General features: G+C 41.0%; 1 protein-coding gene across 3 annotated transcripts in view; it reads left to right on the forward strand.

Moving 5' to 3' along the window:
• Hook3 (hook microtubule tethering protein 3) overlaps positions 1–25443 on the forward strand; it is a 91921-nt gene that overhangs the window by 37504 nt on the left and 28974 nt on the right. For all 3 annotated transcript variants that reach the window (XM_006982931.4, XM_042262829.2, XM_076553588.1), the window contains exons 6-13: positions 4430–4497; positions 8651–8713; positions 9911–9994; positions 11567–11730; positions 13491–13631; positions 15005–15206; positions 17727–17837; positions 18629–18716. In XM_006982931.4, coding sequence (XP_006982993.2) covers positions 4430–4497; positions 8651–8713; positions 9911–9994; positions 11567–11730; positions 13491–13631; positions 15005–15206; positions 17727–17837; positions 18629–18716 — 921 coding nt within the window. The remainder of the gene's footprint in view (positions 1–4429; positions 4498–8650; positions 8714–9910; positions 9995–11566; positions 11731–13490; positions 13632–15004; positions 15207–17726; positions 17838–18628; positions 18717–25443) is intronic.

The following is a 25443-nucleotide window of genomic DNA, read 5'->3' on the forward strand; positions in this document are numbered from 1 at the left end:
ATTCTTCAGTGTGGTTCAATATACCCAGTGAGACCCATTGGAGAAAACTAATTTCCCATTGTAAGTGAATTTTTAAAATGTCACTTACTAGGTGACATTTATGTGATGAGTCATGCTTATTCTATAAATATATGGGCTGTAAATTAGTAATACCACTAATTAGACTTAGAGAAGTTAGTGAGTTCTTAGTAGGTTAAATTCAGATTGCAGATATTAGAAAAAGTACAGTATTTTTATGTGTATGGTAATTCCTATTTGTGACATTGTTGAAATTTCTTGAAGACCAGCTTTGATACATAGGTAATAATGTAATTTTTTTATTTTTAGGGTTTTTTTTTATTTTATCCCTTTGTAAAATGTAACTTGTTTATATGGGGATCATTTGTTTAAAATACATGCAAATTCACCATACATAAAGTAAAAAGCATTACTTTTGCTTTTTTGGGGGGATGGTGTTTCTGTATCTGGGGGGGGGGTGTGGTGCATGCACATGGTGTGTGCCTCTCATGCATTTGCGTACAGAGGCGAAGTTCCCTGTTTTGGCTGGGCTGGCTGGCTAGAGAGTTCCTAAACTCTGCCTGTCTGCTCCCAGTTCTGGGGTTACTGGCATGTACGGCTGTCCCCATCTTTTATTTGGGTACCAGAGATTCTAGCTTGGGTCCTAATGCTGGCACAGGAATCATCTTCCCAGGTCCAAAGTAGATTTAATTTATGTCACCAGTAGTTCCTGAACTAACATTATGGAAGAGGACTCAGTACCAAACAAAACAGGCTCGGGTTCCTTCATAGAACTTGAGTGGAGAAAAAAATCATAGCACAAGGACGTACAGAGTAATGAAAAGTGATCTGAAGGTAAAATGTAATGGGAGAATCTAGACATAGAGTTAGGGAGGTTATTTGAGTAAAGCTCTGAAGGATGGTTGGTTAAGAATAACTCAAAGTAAGAAATACTCGTTAACTTTTAGAACCTTAAAAACCCCACACAACTAATTGTATAGTAAAGAAAGAATTGAGAGAAGTGTTGCTGGAGAGCCATGGGTCAGGAGCTGTTCAAAATGATAAATAGTATTTTGTAATTACTTTAAATTGAAACTGAGGGGTTTCTTTTTATCTGTTTTTTGTTTTTAGTTCAGTGCTCCTCTGCCCCATTCACTCTTTTTTCTCCACACCTGATAATGCAAAACAAGTTTGTACTTACTCGTTTTTATACTTTTTTTATATTCCAGTAGTGAATTAGTTTAATAGTCAGCATAGTCGGGGCTTTTCCCTCAGTTCTCTAGCCGACTCCCGTTCTTAGGATTGCTTTAAATTGTATTTCTTTAAAGAAGACTTGAACGATGACACATTGATGGCCCCAGTCTAATCCAGGTAGCCATTACTGGGAAGGGTTGACGGTGCACCAGCTGTGTCGTGTCCAGAGGACAGCGATGCCCAGCACTGCTCCCGTCCTCTGGTGCTTACATTCTTTCTTGTCCCCTCTTCCACAGTGTTCCTGGAGCTTTGCAGGGATGATACAGAGGTCTCATTTTAGCACTGAGCACTCACAGCCACTTACTCAGTTAGGAATCATTGCCCATTGAAAACAAGCTTTTCTGACCAAGAGTGAGAGCAGCACTAATCTATATGTATAAGCATAAATATTTAGTGACTGTATGATGTCATTTCCATGTAGCAAAACAACAGTAGTAAGTTAACCCCCACCCCCCAGCCATGGGCTTTTGACTAGAATTACAATACCAAATATGGTTTCCTCCTGTGGAGCAGGCCTCCAATCCAGGCAGAAAGTGCCTGACTCCTCCCCTAACACTCAGGCCACCATTGCACCAGTGGTCAGAGCTTGTCGGGCAGAGGTCATCGCTGGTTCAAACAGTTGATGCTTATATCCCTTAGTGCTCTGTACAGCACATTCCAGCATTATAAAAGCTAGCCAGTAAGGAAGGAGGAAGGTTCCAGTTGAACAGGGTTTTTAGTCTTTCACTTACCTAGATTTGCGGTATTCTCTGGTTTCAGGAATACAGTAGAGAACTAAGAATCATGTAAGTGAGTTTCTTAATTGTTAATCACTAATTATCACAGTGAATGTCTAATGTGGGTAGATAGACTAGGAGGCTCTCAAAAGTGCTTCAGTAATTTACTATCTACCTGTGGGTGAGATATCCTCTGCCTTTGTCCTTACCTCCAGAATCTCTTAGCTATGAAGACTGAGTGAAACTGTCTCTGTATCTGCTTTGTGTTGAGAAGACATTGTTTCCAATTGGAAAAATGAAAAGTAGTCGGTGGGAGCCTGACTGTATTTGCTGACCTCTAACCGGGGCAAATGAAATAGTGGTCAGTTTTAAAAGCAGAGATTAGCAGTAAAGGCACACTGATAACAACATCAACCTATCAACCTTGTGTTGTTTGGGTTTGTTGGGGGGGTGGCAGGATTTTTTTACCTTTATTTCTGGGGGGGGGGCATAAGATGTGCCAGAGTGCATGTGAAGGTCAGTGGACAATTTGTGAAAGTCAGTTCTTTCTTTCTTTCTTTCTTTCTTTCTTTCTTTCTTTCTTTCTTTCTTTCTTTCTTTCTTTCTTTCTTTCTTTCTTTCTCTCTCTCTCTCTCTTTTTCTTTCTTTTTCTTTTCCCTCTCTCTCTCTCTCTCTCTCTCTCTCTCTCTCTCTCTCTCTCTCTCTCTCTCTTTCTTTCAACTCTGGGTCGTGGGATCAAAGTCCAGGCAGCAGACTTGGTTGGCAAGCACCCTTACTTACTGAGTCCTCTCGCCAGCCCGGGGGTCTGCTTCCCATCGGCTACTCTGCCAAGCAATAACAGAGCAGAGAATACTTTTTGTAGCTTATACGGTTGGGACTTACAAATATTACAGGATTTGCCAAGTTTCTTACTTGTAATGAATGTAGTAGATGTAGGGAAAACTTTTCTTTCTTCAGCCCTTAAGCTTTCTGTTCTTTGTATTAAATCGTACTAAAAATTTGATAAAATTGATAGTGAGCTCCCTTACATTGTATGCCTCATTCTCCTGCATTGCTTCATGGGTTTCTATCAAATAATCATACATAACTGTGTTTTTAACTTTAAGGTTTTAAAGCAGTACCTATGAATTTAGCTGTCATCACCATATATCATTTAGTTCTTTACGGTGTTCGCGGGGAAGGGCCTTGACGTGGCAACACCGCTTCTTAACTAACGCTTCCCCTCTCATACCTACTAATGTCCTGACCTCTTTTTGCTGTTACTTCTTCGTTTCCAGTAGTTACCATTAAGCCTCCCTTCCCCATACCAATGCCACTGCGTCTTCTCTTCCATGTTCATTCATAGTCTTTAATTTTGAGGCCCTGACAACCATCTGAGTTGTGCTAGTTCTTGTGTTTGATGTCATAGTGTCACAGTGGTGGTGTTAAAATACTTAAAACAAAAACCAGTTACCTGCTGGGGGAGGATCGTGTCCAGCATTCCGACAGATGGATGTAATGACAGTGTTTGGACATTTCAGAAGTCAGAGCCTCTGTGCTACAACTTTACGGGGACCTGTCGTGTTAATTGAGTCTAACGCTTAAGCCGCTTCTGTCATCCACTGTGGGATCCGGAAACAGTGGAGACTATTGCAAGGCTTTGTCAAGGAAAGAAATACTACTTCTAAGTGACTGCACTGAGCCCCTCCTGGTTTGAGCCGGGGGAAATGAGAATGATGTGCTTTCTGTTTTACATATAAAGATGCAGGCTAGCATTTGAAAGCCTAGGATTATATAGTGGTTCATTTACGGAGTCAGTGTCTTATCTTAAATTCATTTTAGTTATTTCTTTCTATAGTAAACAAAATGAAGGTAAGAACTGATATAACTTAGTGCTTTGATGTCACATAAGAATAAAGCCAGAGTATTTTCACCATGTAACGCAGAATAATAAAAAAGATAACCTTCAGCGTGTGTGGAGAAAACGTGACGTGACGTGGTTCTTTCTGCCCTGCCTTTGGGTCTCACTGTCCCACTGCTTTATTCTGATGTGCACTCCTGCCGAAGCTGCATCCCTGACCTTTACCTACAGCATCAGCTTTAGAGGACATGGTGACAGGAGCCGATTGTGGTAGTATGTCCCAATAATCCAAGTACTCCGCAAGAGAAGGCAGGAAGATCACAAGTTCAAGGCCAAACTAGGATTCAGAGTGAGTGGAGGACAGCTAGCAAGACCCAGTCTCAACCAGATAAACAAATGTGAAGCAAGAACGAAATATCTTTGGGGAAAAAAGTTACTATTTTGGTGTTCAGTCTTAGCTTACCTGGTCACATATTTGAGGCAGAGTAGCCACGAATATGGGATTCTGACAAAGACTGAAACCACAGAAAACTGCTTGTATGGGTTTATAGAGTACTAGCCTTCAACCTCTTGAGCATCCGTTAACTTGAACAGTGACATTCCAGGTTATTCTTGTTTGCAGAGTACATTCAAGCCATTATGATGATGGAGGAGTCTGTTCAGCATGTCGTCATGACAGCCATTCAAGAGGTACGTTGATTAGAGCTCAGCACTCAAGTTGGTGACCAATTAAAGAAGAGAACAGGAGTTCAAACAGGATGAATAGCCACTTGAAAAAAGATTTCCATTTTTGCCGGGCGGTGGTGGTGTACTCCTTTAATCCCAGCCCTTGGGAAGCAGAGGCAGGTGGATCTCTGTGAGTTCAAGGCCAGCCTGGTCTACAGAGTGAGTTCCAGGACAGTCAGGACTGTTGCAGAGAGACCCTGTCTGGGGGGGGGGATCTATTTTTATTGTGTGTACCCTATATCTATCTTAAGTTTTTAAGTACATTGTGTCTGTTGTATGCATATTGCTTTTATTCATTTAGCAGACACTTAGTTCGAATCCAGTGTACACTGGAGACTATAGCAACTACTAAGGATACAGTTGTGAAAAGATATTCTCTCTGATAAAGTGTGTGTGTCTCCCTCTCAGAGTCTCAGAGAGAAAATGGTCAAAAAGCATTCATATAGTTTTAAAAGTACCGTAAAGGGGGTTGGGGTGGGGGTGCAGAACCATCTGAAGGGAACAGCTTTAATGGATGGGAACATTAAATAAGACCACTCAGAGGAGTGAGACTGAACTTGGAAGGATGAGGTGAAGTAAGAGAAAAGTAGAGATACGGGAGGGGTAAAATCGTGTAGAGCCCAACAAGCAAAGGAAAGCAAGACCCGCTGGTCGTGGTGGTGAATGTCTGTAATTGTAGCACTCAGGAGCTAGAAATAAAAGGATCAGGAATTCAAGGTCGGCCTAAGTGAGACCCTGCAGAGAGGGAAGGAAGTCCAGGGAGAGAAAAAGACCTGCGTGATGTTTTGTAGCAGCAGCAGTGTGCTGCATTTTCTGGAATCCAGCTACGTGATCATAAAGATTAACAAGAGTCAAGAGTGTGCCATGTTGCTAATCTGTTTATTCAGTAGGTTAGGTGTGTTCAGTGCATTTTTAACTTATGAAACTGGGGGTTGGGTGTATGACCCCATTGTGAGTTGAAAGAGTATCAGATATGGAATTCTGGACTAGCTTTCCTGGTAAGTATAAAGTAGTGCTTCATATTTACTGTGTTTGTTTTTTGTTTTGTATTTCCATAGTGACTGGTGCTACTGAGCATCCTTTTATGCCTTTGTTGGCCATTTCTGTTACATCTTTTAGAAATGCATCACTTGAAGTTTAGTGATTTGGGGGACTCAGTGGGATGGTGGCAGATGGTACCAGAGGTCAGACCCATGCCCCCAAGTATGATCTACCAGAAAGCTATAGCTCAGCCCCGAGAACATCTATTCAAGGAGTCTTTTTACTAATTAGATGTTAGTAGGAAGAACACACAAGGAAAGGAGATCAAGGTTAATGGTTTTTGTTTTTTTGTTTATGTATTTTTTATGAGACAGGGTTTCTCCATGTAGCACTGTCTGTCCTGGAACTCACTCTGTAGTCCAGGCTGGCCTTGAACTCAGAGATCCACCTATCTCTCTGCCTCTCAAGTGCTGCTATTAAAGGTGTGGCCACCAATGCCTGGCTGAGGTTTTTAAAGTAAGCAGAAAGTTGTAATAAATTGAACAGGGTTGGGGAGCTTGTAAGAGACTGGATGAGGAGCGGGGTAGCGAGAGTGGCTTTGGATGGGAGGGTTTCCTGTGTGTGTTAACAGGAAGAGGAAGGGGAAGCGGAGCTGCTGGTTTTGTAGATTGGGCCATAGGAAAGTTCTCACCTGCGAGTGGCATTTTATGGAGTCAGAAAGTTAACCAGGATGAGAAATAGAAAAGAATTGAAAGGAGGCTGGAGAGCTTATTGGTTAAGAGCACTGACTACTCTTCCACAGGACCTGGGTTTGATTCCCAGGTCTCCTATGTTGGCTCAAAACTGTCAGTAACTCTAGTCCCATGGGGATCTAACAGCTTTCTTCTGGCCTCCATCAGTACCAGGAATGCATGTGATGTACAGACCTATATGCAGACAAACACTCATATACATCAAGTAATAAGTAGTAGGAAAAAAAGTTAAAAGAGTCTAAAGAGGATAAACAGCTTCCTGGCTGGGAAGCATTTATTTACTTTCAAGCAAATTTGAAGTTTGGTGGAGATTAGGAACATTTACAGTAATGAATAACACTTTTGTTGGGTTTGGTTTGGATTGTTTTCTGTTGGTTTTGGATTTTTTAAATTTTGTTTTGTTTTCCCTCTCTCAGCACTTTAACTAGTCAGGATATATGGGCAGAAGATAGGTAGTTGATCTTTGGTTGGACTGCTCTTGAATTGGTATTTTTGTTAGTTAAAAATTATGAGGTCAGAAGAACATTGATGAAAGTCACTGAGAAGGAATAAGTTATGAGATCTAGGTTAACTACAGAAGGTAATCGGTTAAACGAATGGTAGGACTAGGGATCACTCAGTTGGTGAATTGCTTGTCTTCCATGCACAAAACCCTGGATTCTGCCCCTAGCACATAAACCAGGCTGGGTAGCATAGACATGTCTGAAGTCAGGAAGTGGAGACAGAAAGAGTAGACGGTAACATGACTAGAACTTGAGGACATCATGTTAAGCAAAATAAACTAAAGACAAATATCACACATTCTCTCTCCTATGTGGAAACTAAAAAGAAGCCAGGCATAAAATGGCACATACCTTTAATTCCTGCACTTAGGAGATAGGGCAGGAGTCTAAGGTCACCCTTGGCTGCATAGTGAATTTAAAGCCAGCTTGTGCTGCGAAACCCTCGCTTAACCAAAACCAAACCACTTGAGAGTAGAAGAGTTGGAGCAGTGAGCAGGGTGTCAGGGAAGGCAGGGAGGAGAGCAGGAGAGAAGGAAGATAGAAACTATCAGTGCACAATTTATTTATGCATGTATGGAAATAGAACTGTGAAGCCCATCGGTACAACTAATGTGTCAATAATTTTAATGTGTTCTCCAGACGGTCCCTCCTCCCCACAGATTTGTTCATATATTACCGTATTTGCCTTTTTTTACTTGAACTCTGCTTGGGCCGCAGCTAGTATAGACAGCCAATTCCCACATACCTCAAATTTTTCAAAGTGATTATTTCTTGGTGATAGGATAACATTTATTATTTTATTTGGAATTTTTCTTCTACATGGGTACTAGTTTTTTTTTTTCAATTCAAAAAAATCTTTTGTAAATTTTAGTATTTTCAAAAGAGTGGAGTAAAAGCTGAAATCAAAAGGTAACACCTGCATATTTCTAATTGTTGTCATCTCCTTCCCCCTCCCCCTCCCGGACCTAGAGCATTTGAGGCTGCTCCTGGCAGTGTTCATGATGAGAATTCTGCTCTTGCCTCTCAGCCTCTCTAGTGCTCTTTGAGTCGAAGATACAGGGGGAGGGACACATATACTGTCATTAATTTGGAGAAACACTGGTGCTCATATTTATTCCTTTTTAACACACAAAGCAATGAGTTTCATTATGGCATTTTCACAAAAGGAAATTTCCAGTTTTGTTGTGCTGCTGTTGATAGAATTCTGTGCCTGTGGCCCCAGGCCTCGCATAGGCTCAGCAAGCACTGTGCCGCTAAGAGACTTGTCTACCTCACAGTGTCTCTCTTAGTCTTATCCTTTGGCGACTTTATACATGAGTACATTTTGGTCCTTTTGATTACCCCCTCCCATTACACTCTCTGATTCTCCTCCCACTGAACTCCTTCCCAACAAATCCCTTTCCTGTTTTCATGACTTTGGGGGTTTTGTTGCGGCCTGTTTTGCGATTATCCACTGGGATAATTAGCATTCCTTGCAGGAGTGTGGGGGAGCACGGCCAGCTAACAGTGGGCACAGCACTGAAGAATACGACTCCCCCCTTCCCGTGTGTTACTTAGAGTGAAAGAAGTACTTGCTGGTGCTCTTACTACTGAAAAGTCACTGTTTTTAAATGTCTAGCCATGCTCCTCACATAGTGATGAGAATAAGTTAGGCTTGGTTCTTACAGCTGGGGCTCTCAGAGAAAGTGAGCACCAGCTTTCACATGTTGAATTTTAAGTGTAGACACTACTTGGAGTGGAAAACAGTCAGAATTGATTACAGAAAACAGTTGCTTGCTTTTGTGTTTTAATTTGTTGTTATTTTAGTAGTTTCTGGGTGCTCATTTTGTTGTATTACCTAGAATGTCTTTTTGCCTCATAATCATTTAAATCTCATTTCAGCTAATGAGTAAAGAGTCCCCTGTCTCTGCTGGGAATGATGCCTATGTCGATCTGGATCGCCAGGTATAGAATTGTCTTTATTCATGAAACAGTTATTATATTTATTATAATTACACATTGTAATTAAGCTTAGACTTTGTAGTAAAAGTAGTACTGTGTGGGCCAGTGAGGTGGCTCAGCAGTTAAGGGCACTTGCTGGCAAGTATGATGAACGAAGTTCAATCCCCAGGACGGACCTACTTGGTAAAAGGAGAGGACACAATACGTAGGATTGTCTTGACTTCAGTATGCACACCCTGGTGAGCCTGTGTGTGCAGACATGCGCACACACAGAGAGATGAATTAATGTAGCACAAAAAAAATATGATAGTATCGCATAGCCCACTTTAAAATAAATTCCTTTAATTTGCAATAATCCCTGTTTTCTAGTCATTCTTTTCTTTTTATTCCATAACTTGCTGTATAGAACAGGCTGGCCTCAAACTCAAAGGGATCAACCTGTCTTGACTCCTAAGTGTTGGGATTAAAGGAGTGTGCTGTCACACTTGGCTGGGAGCAGCTATATTTGAAAAAGAACTTTGCAATGTATTTTTAAGCATGAAATGCTGTTATAGTCAGTTTTTGGTTTACAGTATTCTGCATGAGCAGAACTTTGTATCTTTTGCTTTCTCATATTTTTGGCTCAGGGTTTCTAAATGTTATATTTGTATATGGTATAATTTTAATCCAAGTTATAATTTGCCTTTCTCTTTGTGGTATTGTTTCTTGGCTGTTGTGGGTACATTTTTGGTTTTGTAGCTTTATTAGACAGAGGTTTATATATATGAAATAAAGAGATAAAAATTTTAATCTGTTTTCATAATTTGCTAACTTCAAGTTTATTATAATAAAGGACTAGACATGGAAATGTTTGATGTTAAGAATCAGAATAACCCAGATGTGGTGGCACACGTTCAATCTCTGCACTCATGGGGGAGAGCCAGGCATAGCTCTCTGAGTTTGAGGCCATTCTTTCTGGCATGTAGGGAATTTCAGGCCAGCCAGAGCTACACAGTGAGACCCTCAGGAAAAAGCCCAAAAATAAAAGAAAAATACAAGTGTCTTATTTTCAGTCTTTACCAAAGAAGATCTTGATTTCCCCTACACTACCTTCCGAGAAATAAAGATGTTTTGGTTTTGTGTTACACCTATGTCTTCATTTTATATTGAAACTTTCTTAAGCTTTTTTTGCTTGTTTGTTTTGTTGTTGTTTCTAACTAGTTGAAGAAAACTACAGAGGAACTAAACGAAGCTTTGTCAGCAAAGGAAGAAATTGCTCAAAGATGCCATGAATTGGATATGCAGGTAAGAGGTTCTGTGTGTCTGCTACCACAAACACCATCAGATGTACTGGGCACTGTCACATGGTACAGTTCCACTATAACAGAACCTAATGAGACAAAATAGAACAACAAGCAAATGGGGTTCTGATTTAGAAGAGTATGCTGTATAAAAGTGTTACCTGTCTTTTTTGTAATTTAATTAAACTCATTATAAACGAATATTAAAATTCCAGAAGAAAAAAGAGAAGTGATATCAGTGCTTTTGGACTTTCAGTGGGGGTGGGAGTCTTTTCCTTTCTGTGTGTTGCCGGGCACTGGGTCCTTTACCTGTGCCTTCAGAAGCTAGGGACAATTCTGAGTGCTCTGCTGCTCTGCTCTCTCACTGCCCACCATATTCCCTTGAGACAGGGCCTCTCAACAAACTTGAAGCCCATGGTTTTATCTAGGCTGGCTGGCCAGCAAGCTCCAGGACCTGCCTGTCATAGCCCCTCAACACTGGAGCTGCAAGCACACATGGCAACATCTGGCCTTTCCTGTGGGTTCTGGAGACCGATGTCTTCCAAGGTGTTGGAAGTATTTTGTGCTCTCTGTGTAACAGCCACGGCTGCCCTAGAACTCACTCTGTCGACCAGGCTGGCTCGTAGTTTGTATTCTTAGCACAAGTACCTGAGACTTCGTTTTCATCATTGCCAACAGGTGGTTAAGTCTTTTTAAATTCTACCCATTGTCCTGAGAGTTGAATTGATAATTTTGTGCCTTCGATTTGTTTTTACCTGGTGACTGTTGATTATTATCTTTCTGTGTGCTTATTTACCATCTGTACATCACTGGTGAAGTCTTTGTCCAAATACAAAGTAAAGCCAGGTATGGTGGCCTAGACCTGTAATCCTGGCTACTTTGGAGGCTGATGCAGGAGGATCACTTGAGCCCAAGAATTTGAAGTACCTGAACAATGTAGCAAGATCCTATCTCAAAATAAATAGAAATCAATTTTTAAAATTCTTACTCATACATATTGCTTTGTATAACATTCAAAATAATATTGATGTTTTCAATAGAGATTGATTGTCCAAGTGAGGTAGCACTCAGCAGACAGATCCACAGTAGACAGAGGCCAGCCTGGTCTACATAGTGAGTTCTAGGTCAGCCAGGGCTACATAGTAAGAACCTATCTCAAAAATTATTGGAGGATTTATTAAGACAACTCCACGTAGTTAAAAGGGAGGTTTATTTTGGGATAACTTAGAGCAAGTTAAGGGATTGGTTACAGGGTCCGGGTGAGGTGTAGTGCAGTCTAGCGGTGGTCTCTGGAGAACTCTGCTCGGTCTACCATCCAGCGTCCAGGATCACCAGGATCCAAGGGAGCTGACACATCCAGGTCTCGGGTCTTAAGGGCTCCCTTCTTGGCCCTGCCTCAGGGGTAGGCCATAGGTAGACTGACAGTTACCGGAAGCCTCACTGGGGGAAGTACTTCCAGGTTCAAGCTGGAACAGCTACCCTCTACAAAAATAAATCATCAGACAGGGGCTTTAATTCATAATGCTGATTCACAAGAGTTCGAGTTGAATCACCATTGTCCTCCTGATCCCCACAGGTTGCAGCACTGCAAGAGGAGAAGAGTAGTTTACTGGCGGAAAATCAGATCCTGATGGAGCGACTCAATCAGTCTGATTCTATAGAAGACCCCAACAGCCCAGCAGGAAGAAGACATCTGCAACTTCAGACTCAGTTAGAGCAGCTGCAAGAGGAGACGTTCAGGTCAGAGACCACGCGTTGCAGCCTCTGCTTAAATTTTAACCAGACTTTCAAAGCTAATGGAGCCAGGATGGCTCAGCCAGTAAAGGTGCTGGCTTCCAAGCCTTGCTGCCTGAGTTCACACCGCAGAACCCACATGGTGAGGAAGGGAGCCAGCCCCAACAAAAGCTTATCTTCTCTCTCGGTCTCTGTCTGTCTCTTTCTCTCTCTCTCACACACACACAGACAGACACACACACAGACAGACACACACACAGGCAGACACACACACAGTGAAGTTAAGAATAGAGTTTGTGGGTGACTGCAGACCCAGGTGACTGTCTAATGAAACAGCTTCCCCGAGTCTTGGCACACATCATGAAATGCCTTCACGTCTAGGAAACTTGCGTCACAGCCGTGTACTCTGCAGGCACAGACGCTCCAGCTGCAGGGCACCAGCGAGTGAAGGGAGGAGACCAAGCACAGGCTCTGCGTCCCTGCGCTGCCCTGCACTGCCTGCCCAGGAGCTCTGTGGGAGGCAGAGGAGGGCAGAGCCCTGAGAGAAGGGCAGGAAGAATGCTAGTCGAGTCCTGGAGGTGAGTTGAAAATAGGAGAAAATGTGAAATGCAGGGCTGGAGAGACGCTGCACACTCCAGAGCGCTTTCGGGTGTTACAGAGGACCTGTGTTTGATTCCCACACCTACTCACCACTTCACAACCATCTGTGACTTCAGACCTGGGCATCCAATGCCCTCTTCTGGCCTCCGCAGGCACCAGCCACACAAGCGGTACACAGACATACATGCAGGCAAAGCATCCACACATATAAAATTATTTTCTTAATTTTAAATTTTAAAAAAAAGAAAATATGAAATTGACCCCCAAATCTAAAGTCATTTTTAGTACAAACAAATTACTGTGCGGATAAAGTTGGACTTAAGTTTCAACATTTTGTCACATATCAACAAGGGATCCAGGGGAAGTAAGAAACTTAAATGTTAAATTTGAAACCATTAATAATACTGTCAGAAAGTGTAGGATTAAAAGAAAGAAATGTTAAAGTGTTCACTAGAAGCGAAAACTATGACATACAGGATTTAGTTGAACTATATAAAATTTACAAATTAAAAGTAAGTAGTCAGCTGGGCGGCGGTGGCGCACGCCTTTAATCCCAGCACTTGGGAGGCAGAGGCAGGCAGATCTCTGTGAGTTCGAGGCCAGCCTGGTTTACAGAGTGAGTCCAGGAAAGGTGCCAAGCTACACAGAGAAACCCTGTCTCAAAAAACAAAAACAAACAAAAAAAAAAAAAAAAAAAAAAAAAAAAACTGGTCAGCTCCATGAAATACTTTGGACAGGAGACAGGAAGGACCTTGTAAATCAAAGGAAGGTTGTATACCATCTAAACAAACCTGTTTAATTAGATGGGGAAATAATATTAACCCATGTTTGGGGAAAATAGTGTGAACAGAAATAAGACTGGATGATAGGCACCAAAAATGTGACATTAGTTTATATGGACTTAAGTATGGCCTTTCTGTTCTTGATGTATATTCTCAGTTAAAAATGTGGGAAACTTGACTCCTGTCTCCTGTTGTGAGCACGTCATGCAGTCGATTAAACCTGTCTGTGTTGGATGTGACGTGGGTGGTTTGTGGCTACAGAGCCGGGAGGCGTGTCAAGAGAGCGTATTCACACGCCTTGTCCTTAGTTTTCTTTATTCTTCTAAGGAGAGTTATGAGACACTGAATAGTGAGTTCTTTTTATCTGTTTTCTTTTGGATACAGACTAGAAGCAGCGAAAGATGATTATCGAATACGCTGTGAGGAGTTAGAAAAGGAAATCTCGGAGCTTCGGCAGCAGAACGATGAACTAACCACCTTGGCAGATGAAGCTCAGTCTCTAAAGGATGAAATAGACGTTCTCAGGTAAACGGTTTCCCTCACTGGACTGTCAGACTCACTGCCACCCAGAACAGCTCCATCACAGATGGTACAAACCCCGGCATCTCTGATGTTTAAAGTTTCAGTGAATAACGAAGTGGCTTTGTGAGAACTTAAATTGATATGGCAAGTACGTGTGAGAGGTAAAGGTTAGCTTCCCGGGCCGTCACGTCACACTCGTCCAGCACTGGCTTTTCCTTCTTGCTGCTCGTCTTTAATTCTGAGACCTCCAGGCCTTCGTCTTTGTCTTAAATACTGGCTTCATTTCCTTCTTCCTGTCACATATTCTCTGTGTAGATATCTCACTGTTCACTGTTCTCTTTCTTTCACAGTCTCATCCTCTTTGGGATCCCTGCTTTATTTTCAGAATACTAAAGTGTACAGAGAAAATGGCATAGTTCTGTAATTCAGTCCTATTACACATGAGGGGTCTTGCTCTCTTACCCCTGGCCTACGACTCACTAGTACATAGCCCTGTTTCCCGTTTCTCTCAGAGCTGTTAAGTGTGCTACCCACCACACCCCATCACTAGCCGACTGTCTGTCCTACTACCAAGAGGGAAGCCACTGTGCACTGCTGACTCTCCATGCCTCCTTGCATTCACACCCATCTTTCTTCTGTCCGTCCTGTACTAAGGCCTTCACTGCTGACATTCTCAAGCATTCTTGCCCACAGAGGGATTGTGTTGTATCAAGTATTCATTTCTCTTGAATCTTACACACACACACACACACACACACACACACACACACGTATCTTTAATATTTTTTTAAAGACTGCATATGTTAAATTTATACTCTCCTCAGCCCCCTAAATTTTGCCACTCTCTTACCCATTTCTCTACTGAAATCTTAACTGGGGTTCACGAATAACATAGTAGTTGTCAAATCATTTGAAGATTCCATAATTTATTTTACTTTTTGGCTAAGTGTATTTTGCTGGTTACCCTCCTGTGACTTTCCTTATGTTTTAGACATTCTTTTTTTTTTTTTTTTTTTTTTTTTTTTTTTTTTTTTTTGGTTTTTCGAGACAGGGTTTCTCTGTGTAGCTTTGCGCCTTTCCTGGAGCTCACTTGGTAGCCCAGGCTGGCCTCGAACTCACAGAGATCCGCCTGGCTCTGCCTCCCGAGTGCTGGGATTAAAGGCGTGCGCCACCACCGCCCGGCTGTTTTAGACATTCTTAATGACATATTTTTCTGTAATTTAGGTTATGATTTTTTTCTAAATCTAACAAAACCTAGATTCACTTTTAAGTTTTATGATTTAATACATATTAAGTCCTGATATTGTCTCCTATATCAGGATTATTATTATTTACAGCTGTGGGTTGTTTTTGACTAATTTCCCATCTCATTTTAGACACTCTTCTGATAAAGTCTCTAAACTAGAAGGTCAAGTTGAATCTTATAAAAAGAAGCTGGAAGACCTTGGGGATTTGAGGCGGCAAGTTAAACTCTTAGAAGAAAAGAATACTATGTACATGCAGAACACTGTCAGTCTGGAGGAAGAATTAAGAAAGGCTAATGCAGCCCGAGGTCAGCTTGAGACATACAAGAGACAGGTAAGCAGACTACTTCTTGGTGCTGCCTTGCAAGGGCCGGACCACAACACATAGCTTTTTAAAACTGCCAATCACTTGTAGGCTTTTTGGCCAAAATCAAGTGAATATTCTGCCAAGTTTTGTTTCTGTGATTTAGTCACTGTGAAGAGACACCATTACCAAGGCAATTCTTATAAAAGAAAGCATTTAATTGGGTGCTTGCTTGCAGTTTCAGAGGGTTAGTCCATTATCATCGTGGCGGGGAGCATGTTCGCATACAAGTAGACATGGTGTTGGAGAAGTAGCTGAGAGTTCCACATCCTAATCTGCAGGCAGCAGGAAGAGATAGTGAGCCACCGGGCTTTGCTTGAGCTTCTGAAACCCCGAAGGCCACCCCCCAGTGACACACTTTCTCCTACAAGTCCACACCTACTCCAAGGCCGCCTCTTAATCCTTCTAGTACTTTGAAAAGTTCACTCCTTGGTGACTAAGCATTCAAATATATGAACCTGTAGAGGCCGTTTTTATTTAACCACCACATGATTCGTAACTGGTTTTATATTTATTTTCTTTTTATTACATTTATTTATTTGGTTGCAGGGGGCATAGGTGTGTCTCAACATGCATATGGAAGTCCTAAGGCCACCTGCAGGAATCTGTTCTCTCCTTTCACCATGTGTGTTCTGGGGTGAGCTCAGCTCCTCAGGCTCGTCAGCCAATGCCTTAATCCCGCACATCATGGGTGCTTTCCAAATTTCTTTGGTGGATATATTCTCTTCTCAGTACTCTATAAGTTTCAATTATATGGCAGACTTAAGTAACTTCCTGAAGTACTGAACTTGAATGTGGATTAAATGTACTCAAAATAAGTATAGCCAAAAACTTATACTTGTTCTTAAAATATAAGCAATATGAAATGAGCAGTAATATATTTAGAGGAGAAAGTAGAAAGAAATGGAGAATGTTATTAAAAGGAAAAGTTACTGAACATTTTTAGAACTAATAAAGCATATCTAATTTAGAATTAAGAGAAAATTTATATCCAGAAATATTATAGTAAACTGCATAGAACGCCAATTCTCTGTGCCTATTCATGATCAAATTCTTAATACTCTTTTTTATGGACATTTTTCTTTCTGCAAGTTCTCTGTGTGTGCTCTGGTCATGGTCTCACATTCATAAAATGTGTTCTTCCCCTGACCTTGTGTGTGCTGGGTAAACATTCTCCTACTGAACTATATCCCTCACCTTCAGTATTTTTGAGAGAGAGTCTTACTGTGTACCTTAACTAGACTTGCCATGTACCACAGCCTGTACTTGAACTTGAGTCCTTCTGCCACTGCCTAATGTTGTTGAGATCACAGGCATGCATATTTTTTTAAAGAAGTAAATCTAATGTATGTGTTATATTTGACAATTTCAACCTAAAATCCTTGGTGAATTTATAAAACTATTATATTATTATTATTATTATTATTGCTAGTAATAGTGCCTGATTAATTGCAGCTTTTTCTCGTTGTCTGTGTAATTTCAGTCTTGCTCATTCATTAGTTCATTTGGGAATGGTGCTGAATTGCAGGGGTTTTCTCCAGTCAGTATGTTTGTTTCCTCAAGCCACAGTTTTCAGCATTAGCGAGCAGAACCACTTCTGTTGCCTGAGTTTGCATTCCCCAGACAGAACAAGTAGTACAATTAAAACCCACATCTACACAGCAACTGGCCAGGGTGACACATTTCCAAGGTGTTTCCTTTTAAACCCAGAGCACTCATTTGTCTTGCCTGCTGACGGATCTTCCTGTCTTCTTCCCTCCCTCTCTCCCTCCCTGCCTCCTGAGACAGAGTTCACTATGTAACTCTGGTGTGTCTGGAACTTACAGAGACCTGTCTAACACTGCCTCTTGAGTGCTGAGATTAAAAGTGCGCGCCTCCATACCCAGAGTGGTTATTTTTTTCTCCTTACTCTTTACAGCCAGGACTCTTTACTAACCACTTGATTCCTGTTAAACTCAAAGCTCTAGGCTCCTGTTATTGGCAATTGCCACCTCTCATTCGCCACAGCTTCTGCATGAACTTCCCACTGGGGTTTTAGCCTCTTATAAGATTAGCTAGGTAACTGAGTTTTGCCCTCACTGTCATTTCTTCCTAGCTTTCCTTTCTGCTTCTCTCCTCCTCAATATTTTTGCTAGAAATGGAAGCCTCTATAGATTCTCCGACAATTGATATCATTGTTCTAGATGACTCCAGTTTAGGAAGCCTGTCTTACCTATACAGATTTAAATTCCTAGTTCTCTCCCTTTTATTAGACTGATGGATTGTATAAGTTTAGTTAAGTATGGTCGGGATAGAGTTTTCATAAACCTGTAAAAGAAAATGATGTGGTTTTTTTTTTTTTAATTTTGTTTAGTTGGGAGGGGCACACTGGGGATTGAATAATAAGCATGAGCTCCAACATTGAACTATATTCCACCACCTTGTTGATCATTTCTAATGTTTCAAATTATAAAAATTAAGATTTTTATATAATTTATATATTTTTATCAGGTTGTAGAGCTGCAAAATAGATTATCTGATGAATCAAAGAAAGCAGATAAATTAGATTTTGAATATAAGCGACTAAAAGAAAAAGTTGATGGTCTTCAGAAAGAGAAAGATGTGAGTATGTAATGAGCATTTTGTATTTCAGAAGTGCTAATAACATATGTCTTTGCATTAACTCCTTTTTTTAAATTGTTCTACTTTTTTTTTTTTTTTTTTTTTTTTGGTTTTTCAAGACAGGGTTTCTCTGTGTAGCTTTGTGCCTTTCCTGGGACTCACTTGGTAGCCCAGATTGGCCTCGAACTCACAGAGATCCACCTGCCTCTGCCTCCCGAGTGCTGGGATTAAAGGCGTGCGCCACCACCGCCCGGCAAATTGTTCTACTTTTAACTCACAGTTTTTCCTCTTTTTCTCAGAAATAAGTAAAAGATAGGAGGACTAGTTCTACTTCAGTTCTTATTTCTGTAATCTGCATGTATTTGTTATCATTAGTCTCTCTTCATTTCCTACCTATGTAGCCCTCCTATTTTCTGGGACTAGTATGGAAAACACTGGTGCATTGTTGTTTAGCATATTTTTGCTTTTCACAGTTTATGAGTATTTTAGTCTTCATCCTGAATCTTTGTTTAATGAAAGGAATGTTAAGAAAATAGTTAAGAAAGGACTAAATAGCTTCATGTTTTATGCGTAAGCCTGAATAGCATATTGCCATGTAATAACAGACACTTGGTATTGTAAAAATAGAAAATAGAAAAGATGGTCATTTTCATGTGTCTGTTCCATGATCTTTCCATAAAAGATCAAAACTAAAAATAAGCCCATGTTTATTATTTATCTTCTTCCTAGATAGGGTCTGGACTACTGCTTAGGAATCTGTAGAGCTGACCTTTGTTTTTATGTTCCTTTAGAGGTTAAGAACAGAAAGGGATTCTCTGAAGGAAACCATTGAAGAGCTCCGTTGTGTCCAGGCTCAGGAGGGGCAGCTCACCACTCAAGGTAAAGTCCCTGTAACCCAGGAGTCTAGCCCGGGCATCAGCAAAGGTGTTGGCTTCACGTAAGATGATTACACCAACAGATGAAAGTGAAAAATGGCTCAAAGGAAAGACAGTGAATGAAATATTTGCACTGTTAACCAAGATTTTAACAGGCTATGGTTGGAGATTGGGTTTACTTAGTTAGCATCTTAAAAGCAATTTTGTAATCTCTTGAGTTTCATAAGTCAAAATCATCTGTTAACCTAGACACTTTTATTATGAAAAAATCTGTCATGGCTTCTTTAAAAGTATAGCAATTTTTCCAAGTTGGTGATTTCTGCAAAAAGTGGATTGAATTTTAAATCATTAAGAAACTTGTATCTGGGCCTAGAGAGGCTCCTTGGTTAAGAGTGCTGGCTACTCTTGCAGAAGTTCCCGGCATCCACATGGCAGCGCATGTGACTCCAGTCCCAGGGCATCCACCATTTTCTGTAGCACAGCAAGCACATGGCACGCTTAACGTCTGTGAACGTGAAACACGCGTGCACATAGAATAGAAAACAGACCTTTAGAAAAAGACTTAGGGATTCTGAGAAGAAAAACTGAGAGAAAAAGACACGTGTGTGGCTTCTTTCTCACATGAGGGATTAATGCTTAGCTCAAGAGTTGCCCTCTTTAGTCACAGTAGGTGACTGAAAATGACTGGTACAAGTTTCACACTTGAGCAAACCCTGACTTTTCAGTTACTGTGACTAGCCTGGTTCTCCTCTGCGTGTTCCCTCTGAGAACTTCTTTATCTACGTATTTACCTAACTCCTCAGTTGTCTCCGTCAGTCCCCTCTCCTCTGGCTTCACTAGTGTGAATGTCAGCTACTGTGGATTGTTGTCTTACCACGCGATTTCCATTCCTCTTGACCGGTTTCCAGACCCTAGTTTGTGTACAGCCCTAATGCAGACAGCCTAAGTTCTCTCTGTATGTACTTCATACATACATACATACATACATACATACGTGCGTACATACCTGCCTACATACAGTCCTGGTCATCATCACCAAATGGACAGTGTCCTTACTGTAATTGGTTCCTCTCTGTACCCCTGCAGTTCTTTCACTTTTTTCTCATCAGGTCTACATTAAATTTTTTCAGAATTTTCAGAATCTCGCTTGAACCTGACACTCTTTACTCTCAGTTCCTATGTTGTCAAGAAAAGACAGCTCATCTCTTTTAAACTCTCATGTTTATTATTTGCTATACAAAAATCTACATGGTTGAGTGTTTTTTGTTTGTTATTCCTCTAGAAATGTACCCAAATGATTAAGGAATAGTTCCTAAGAGCAAAATTGCAGAACTACCTGAATGTTTAGCAATATAACTGTGACATTTTTACTCACCAGTAAACTAAGTTATTAAAGAGCAAGGAAGGAGATGTGAATGTGCTAGGTGTAGTGGCACACACCTTGAATCCCAGCACTCAGGAGGCAGAGACTGGTAGATCTCTGTGAGTTCAAAATCAACCTGGTCTACAGAGTGAGTTCCAGACGAACCAGAAGTCACAGTGAGACCTTGTCTCAAAAAGTAACAATAAAAGCTATGTGACTGTTGTAACATTGAGTTTCATTATAACATTACATAGGTATATTTTGTATTTTGGTCATTTTCACACATCACCCTCTCATGACCACTCATACTCCTGCTGACTCCCTCCCTTCCTTGTGAGACTCCCTACTCCATGACTGGCTGTGACAGACCTCATCCTGTCCAGGTAACCACAGCTGCTGAAGGGTAAGAAGACGGACCCTCCCTGCAGCTGAGGATTCTTTCCTCCCCGTTTTCTGTGCTATTGTCTGAGGCTTAGATGATGTGATACAGATGTCCCACTGAGGTCTGAGGACTCAGCGGTCACTTATTCTCAGCAGTTTGACCAGTTAGGAATCCTGAAGTAACCACTACCACTGCAGGAAAAAATAATAATAAAGCAAATCAAAGCAACAAAAGAAAGCACTTTTCTGACCAATGCTGAAAATAGTAAGTACTAATCTATGGCACTAATGTGCACATTAGTAGGCATTTTGACAGGCATATGATATCCATTTAGCAAAACAATAGCAGTAGCTTCCCACTAGAACCTATGACCCCTTTCCTCCTAAGGCCTGGGTTTTGTCTAGGTTTACATACCAGAGCTAATGATCAGGGCCTCAAATCCAACCAGAAGGCAGTTGTTTGCCCCTGGTTTAGCCATGCCACTATCTCACAGTGGGCCATATCACCTGTCAGGTCAGTCAAATAGTGCACAAGGTAAGGTCCACAGCTGGATAAGGCTGGTCATTTCCCCCCACTAGCCTGCATGGCGCTTTATAGCACTGTGAGTGCAGCTAAGCAGAGAAGACACTTCCAGCTCAGTTATAGCTTGATTGCTCTATTCTCTGCATCCAAAGCATATGGTGTGTTCACCAGAAGGATCCTACCATTAATGGAGTTCTGGGGAGCAACCAATAAAAATACTGTTTTAAGGGCCTTGGGTCTCCCTGACAAATAGTTTATAGGCAAGGTTTTGTGGTAGGTTTTTTTTTTTTTAATTTCTTGATTTGCAAGTATGTGTGTTTTTATGTGTATATATACATAAATATATATATTTGTAAGAATATGCATAGTTATGGGTACATGGAGGCCAAGAGAGAGTGCCAGACCCCTCAGAGACACAGGATAACCACCAGCTTGTTGCTTTGGTGCTGACACCCAAACTCACAGTGGACCATCTCTCCACCCCTATTTTATTTTTAATACCCTTACAGAGTAGCAGATGTTTTTATTGGCTTTTTCATACAAACTTTGTTTTAGTTTATGCCCCCCTCCCACCCCCGTCTCACTACCCATATCTCTCCATGACTGTCCATCCCCAGTATTCATTTCCCAAGTGTTCTATTACCCTCTCTCTCTTAAAGCCTCTCAGTTTTCTTCACAGAGGATTTAAAGTCCACTGTGTGTATGTACCAACTGATGGGCAGTGATTTCATTTCTTTGCTGTTATCTACAGAGCAGCTGTAAATATGGGTGTGCACACATATTTGTGGTAGGATATAGAATCCTTTGAGTATATGCCCAGGAGTGCCAACGCTGGATCATACGGTACTTGTGTTTTTGGTTCTTTGAGGAACCCTCACACTTATTTCCGTAGTGGCTGCACCAGTATGCAGTTGCGCCAGCTGTGAATAAGGTTTCCCTCCCTGCATGTCCTCACTGGCATTTGTTGTCGTTTCTTTTCTAATGATAGCCAGTCTGACTGGGGTGAGGTAGAATATCAAAGTCAGTTTATTTTGCCATTTTTGGTTGCTAATGTTGGTACACACTTTAAAAAATATTTACTGCCTGTTTTTGTTGTTGTTGTTGTCATTGGGCTTGGGGTTTTTGGTGTGTGTGTGTGTGTGTGTGAGTGTGTGTGTGTGTGTGTGTGTGTGTGTGTGTGTGAGTGTTTTCTGTTTTGAGAATTTTTTGTTCAGTTCTTCAGTCAATTTTTTTGTTTTTTGAGACAGGATTTCTCTGTGTAGCCTTGGCTGACCTGGAACTTGCTCTGTAGACCAGGCTGGCCTCAAACTCACAGAGATCCTCCTGTCTCTGTCTTCTGAGTGCTGGGATTAAAGATGTGTACCACCACTGCCTGACTTTCTTCAGTCAAGTTTTTTTTTTTAATTAGGTTCTCTGTTTTCTTGACAGTCTCTCTCTCTCTCTCTCTCTCTCTCTCTCTCTATATATATATATATATATATATATATGATAAACTTTGACAGATATATAGCTGGCAATTATTTTCTCCCATTCTGCTGTCTCTACTCAGTTAACTGTTTCCTTTATTATACAAAAGCCAAGGTCCTGTTTGTCGATTGTAAGCATTACAACCTGAGCAACTGCAGAAATTTCTTTCTTGAGCTTGTATTTTCTAGAGTTCCTATTCTAATTTTTTGTTCAGTGTCTTTCTTCAGTGTTTCCAAGTATTCACTATAGAGCTTTTTCACTTCCTTTGTTAGGTTTATTCCAAGACGTTCTTTGTTTCTTTGCTTGTTTTGAGGCTAAAGTGAAGGGGTTATCACCCTGGTTTCTTCCCTCAGTGTGTATTGGTATTCATTTTGTATCATCCCACGATGCTGAAAGTCTTGAGTTCTCTTAAAGTTGGGGACTTTAAGATCTGTTTTTATGTGAAATAATACCGTCTGCAGATAAGGATACTTGGACTTGTTCCCTTCCTGTGTATATCTCTTGCTGCCTTCTTGAGTCTTACTGCACTGGGGAAGACTTGCCGTGGTGTATTGAACAAGAATGGGGAGGTCCACACCTTTCCTGGTTAGAACTTTACTGTAGAACTCCTCCAGGGATGGACACAGAGCTCGGGGTCAGCCACATGAACAAAATGAAGGGAAAATAGCGTTGTTTCAGTTGTACAGAAAAGGGCATTTGACAAATTCCAACACCTACTCATAATTTTAAAAACTCAGTATGCCAGAAAGAGAAGATTTCCTCAACATGATAAAGAAACATTTTGAAAAAACTCAGTGGTGAGAGACTGAAAATTTTTCCTCCAAGACCAGGAAGAAAACAAAGGTGTTTGCTATCACCACTTTTCTTCAGGATAGTATTAAAATTTCTAGCCAGAGCAGTTAGAAAAAAGGGAGTAGGGAGGAAGGGGGAAATGGATTGCATATTTTACATCCGAATGCAAAAGAATGAAACTGACCCAAAGACCTAAATATAAGAGCTAATCTAGTAGAGGAACATTTGGATGACATTGAATTGGACAGTGATCCCTGCGATTGGAGCCAAAGGCACAGGCAACAAAACAGAAGATGAATGAAGAGGCTTTGTCACTATTGAAAATGGTCACGTACAGAAACACTAGAGCAGAGGCAGTCTACAAAATTGAGAGAGGATCTGCAGATATCTGAAATGAGTTAATATTCATGGCCTGGGGAGATGGCTCAGTGGTAAAAGTGCTTGCTGTGGAAGTCTGGGTACCTGAGTTGGCTTGCCACTCAGTGAGAGACCCTGTCTCAAAATGTAAAGTGATGGGCTGGAGAGGTGGCTCGCTGGTTAAGAGAACTGGCTGCTCCTCCAAAGGACTTGGGTTGAATTTCCACCAACCACAGGGGCTGCTCATAACCATCTGTAACTCCAGTTCCAGTGCCCTCTTCTGGCCACGTCGGGTGCTTAGAACACACATGGTATGCAAACATACTTACATAAAGTGCAAAGTGATTGAGGAAAACATTTGAGGTCAGTTTCTGTCTTCTGCATATGATCACACACATGTACATGAACACATGATATACACAGAACATCCAGGCTATTTGAAGAATTTATAAAACTGAACAATAATAAAAATAAAACCCATTTCACACATGAACAAAGGATTTGAATAGAAAGAACTATTTATCTCCAAAGAAGATAAACAGATGGCCAATAAACACATGAAATAGTAATATCGTTCAGTGATCACTAGAAAAAGACAAATCAATCAGTGAGTTACCACAAACTAATTAGTGAGGGTAAAGCTCTTCCCACTACCACCATGACCCCAAAGAAAGGAAAATAAATGTTGGTTAGAATTGGTTGGGAGAAATTGAAACCATTATGCACTTCTGGTGGGATGGGGCAGTGCTATGGAAATAAATTTGATAGTTTTTTAAAATATTTAAACATGAAACAATATGTGATTCAAGAAAGAACTGAGTGGGTACAACCAGATAATTGTACACATATAACGTTTACACACACACACACACACACACACACACACACACACACAGCATTATTCATAGTCACCACAAAGTAGAAATAATGCACATCCGTCTACAGATTAGATACAATAAATGCACACAATTGAATATTATTTAGCAATAAAAGGAAGAAAGTTCTGCAAAGTGCTGTAATGTGAACAGATCATCAAAATGTAGCACGAAATCTGCTTTAGTCTTTTGATAAAAACCCAGGAGCCAGATTTTGGGGTAAATGCTGAAGGATCAGAAAGACAAAGGAACAAGCCACTGCCACGTCCTACCTCTAGGACTCCTCAGCCTGAAAAGCCTCTAGTTCCTGTCTCCTCTGAGGCCTTATATACCTTTCTCCGCCCAGCCATATTACTTCCTTCTTAGTGCTACGATTAAAGGCCTGTGGCTCCCAAGTACTGGGATTAAAGGTGTGTGCCACCACTGCCTGGCATCTATGTTTAACCTGTTCTCTGATCTTCAGACAAATTTTATTAGGGTATACAATATATCACCACATCAAAGTGTTGTGTTAACTAAGTGAAAAAGACCAACACATGATTCTGCTTACATCTATAGACAGGCAACTCACTGACACAGACAGATGAAAACAGAACTGAGGTTACCAGGGAGTTACAGGCAAGAAGAGTGGAATAGCCTAATGGTTAGAGAATTTCTGACTGAGTTATTAAATAGTTAAAAACAGGTAATGGAGCCGGGCGATGGTGGCGTATGCCTTTAATCCCAGCACTCGGGAGGCAGAGGCAGGCAGATCTTTGTGAGTCCGAGGCCAACCTGGTCTACGGAGTGAGATCCAGAAAAGGCACAAAGCTACACAGAGAAACCCTGTCTCGAAAAACCAAATAAAAATTAAAAAAAAAGCAGGTAATGATAATGGTCTGACAACACTGAAATATACTTAATGGTATGTAGTGGACCCCTACAGTTGTTTGAACAATAAATTTTTTGTGAAGCTACTATAACTTTTACTTGA

This window comes from Peromyscus maniculatus, chromosome 17 (genome assembly GCF_049852395.1).
Source record: "Peromyscus maniculatus bairdii isolate BWxNUB_F1_BW_parent chromosome 17, HU_Pman_BW_mat_3.1, whole genome shotgun sequence".
NCBI lineage: Eukaryota > Metazoa > Chordata > Mammalia > Rodentia > Cricetidae > Peromyscus > Peromyscus maniculatus.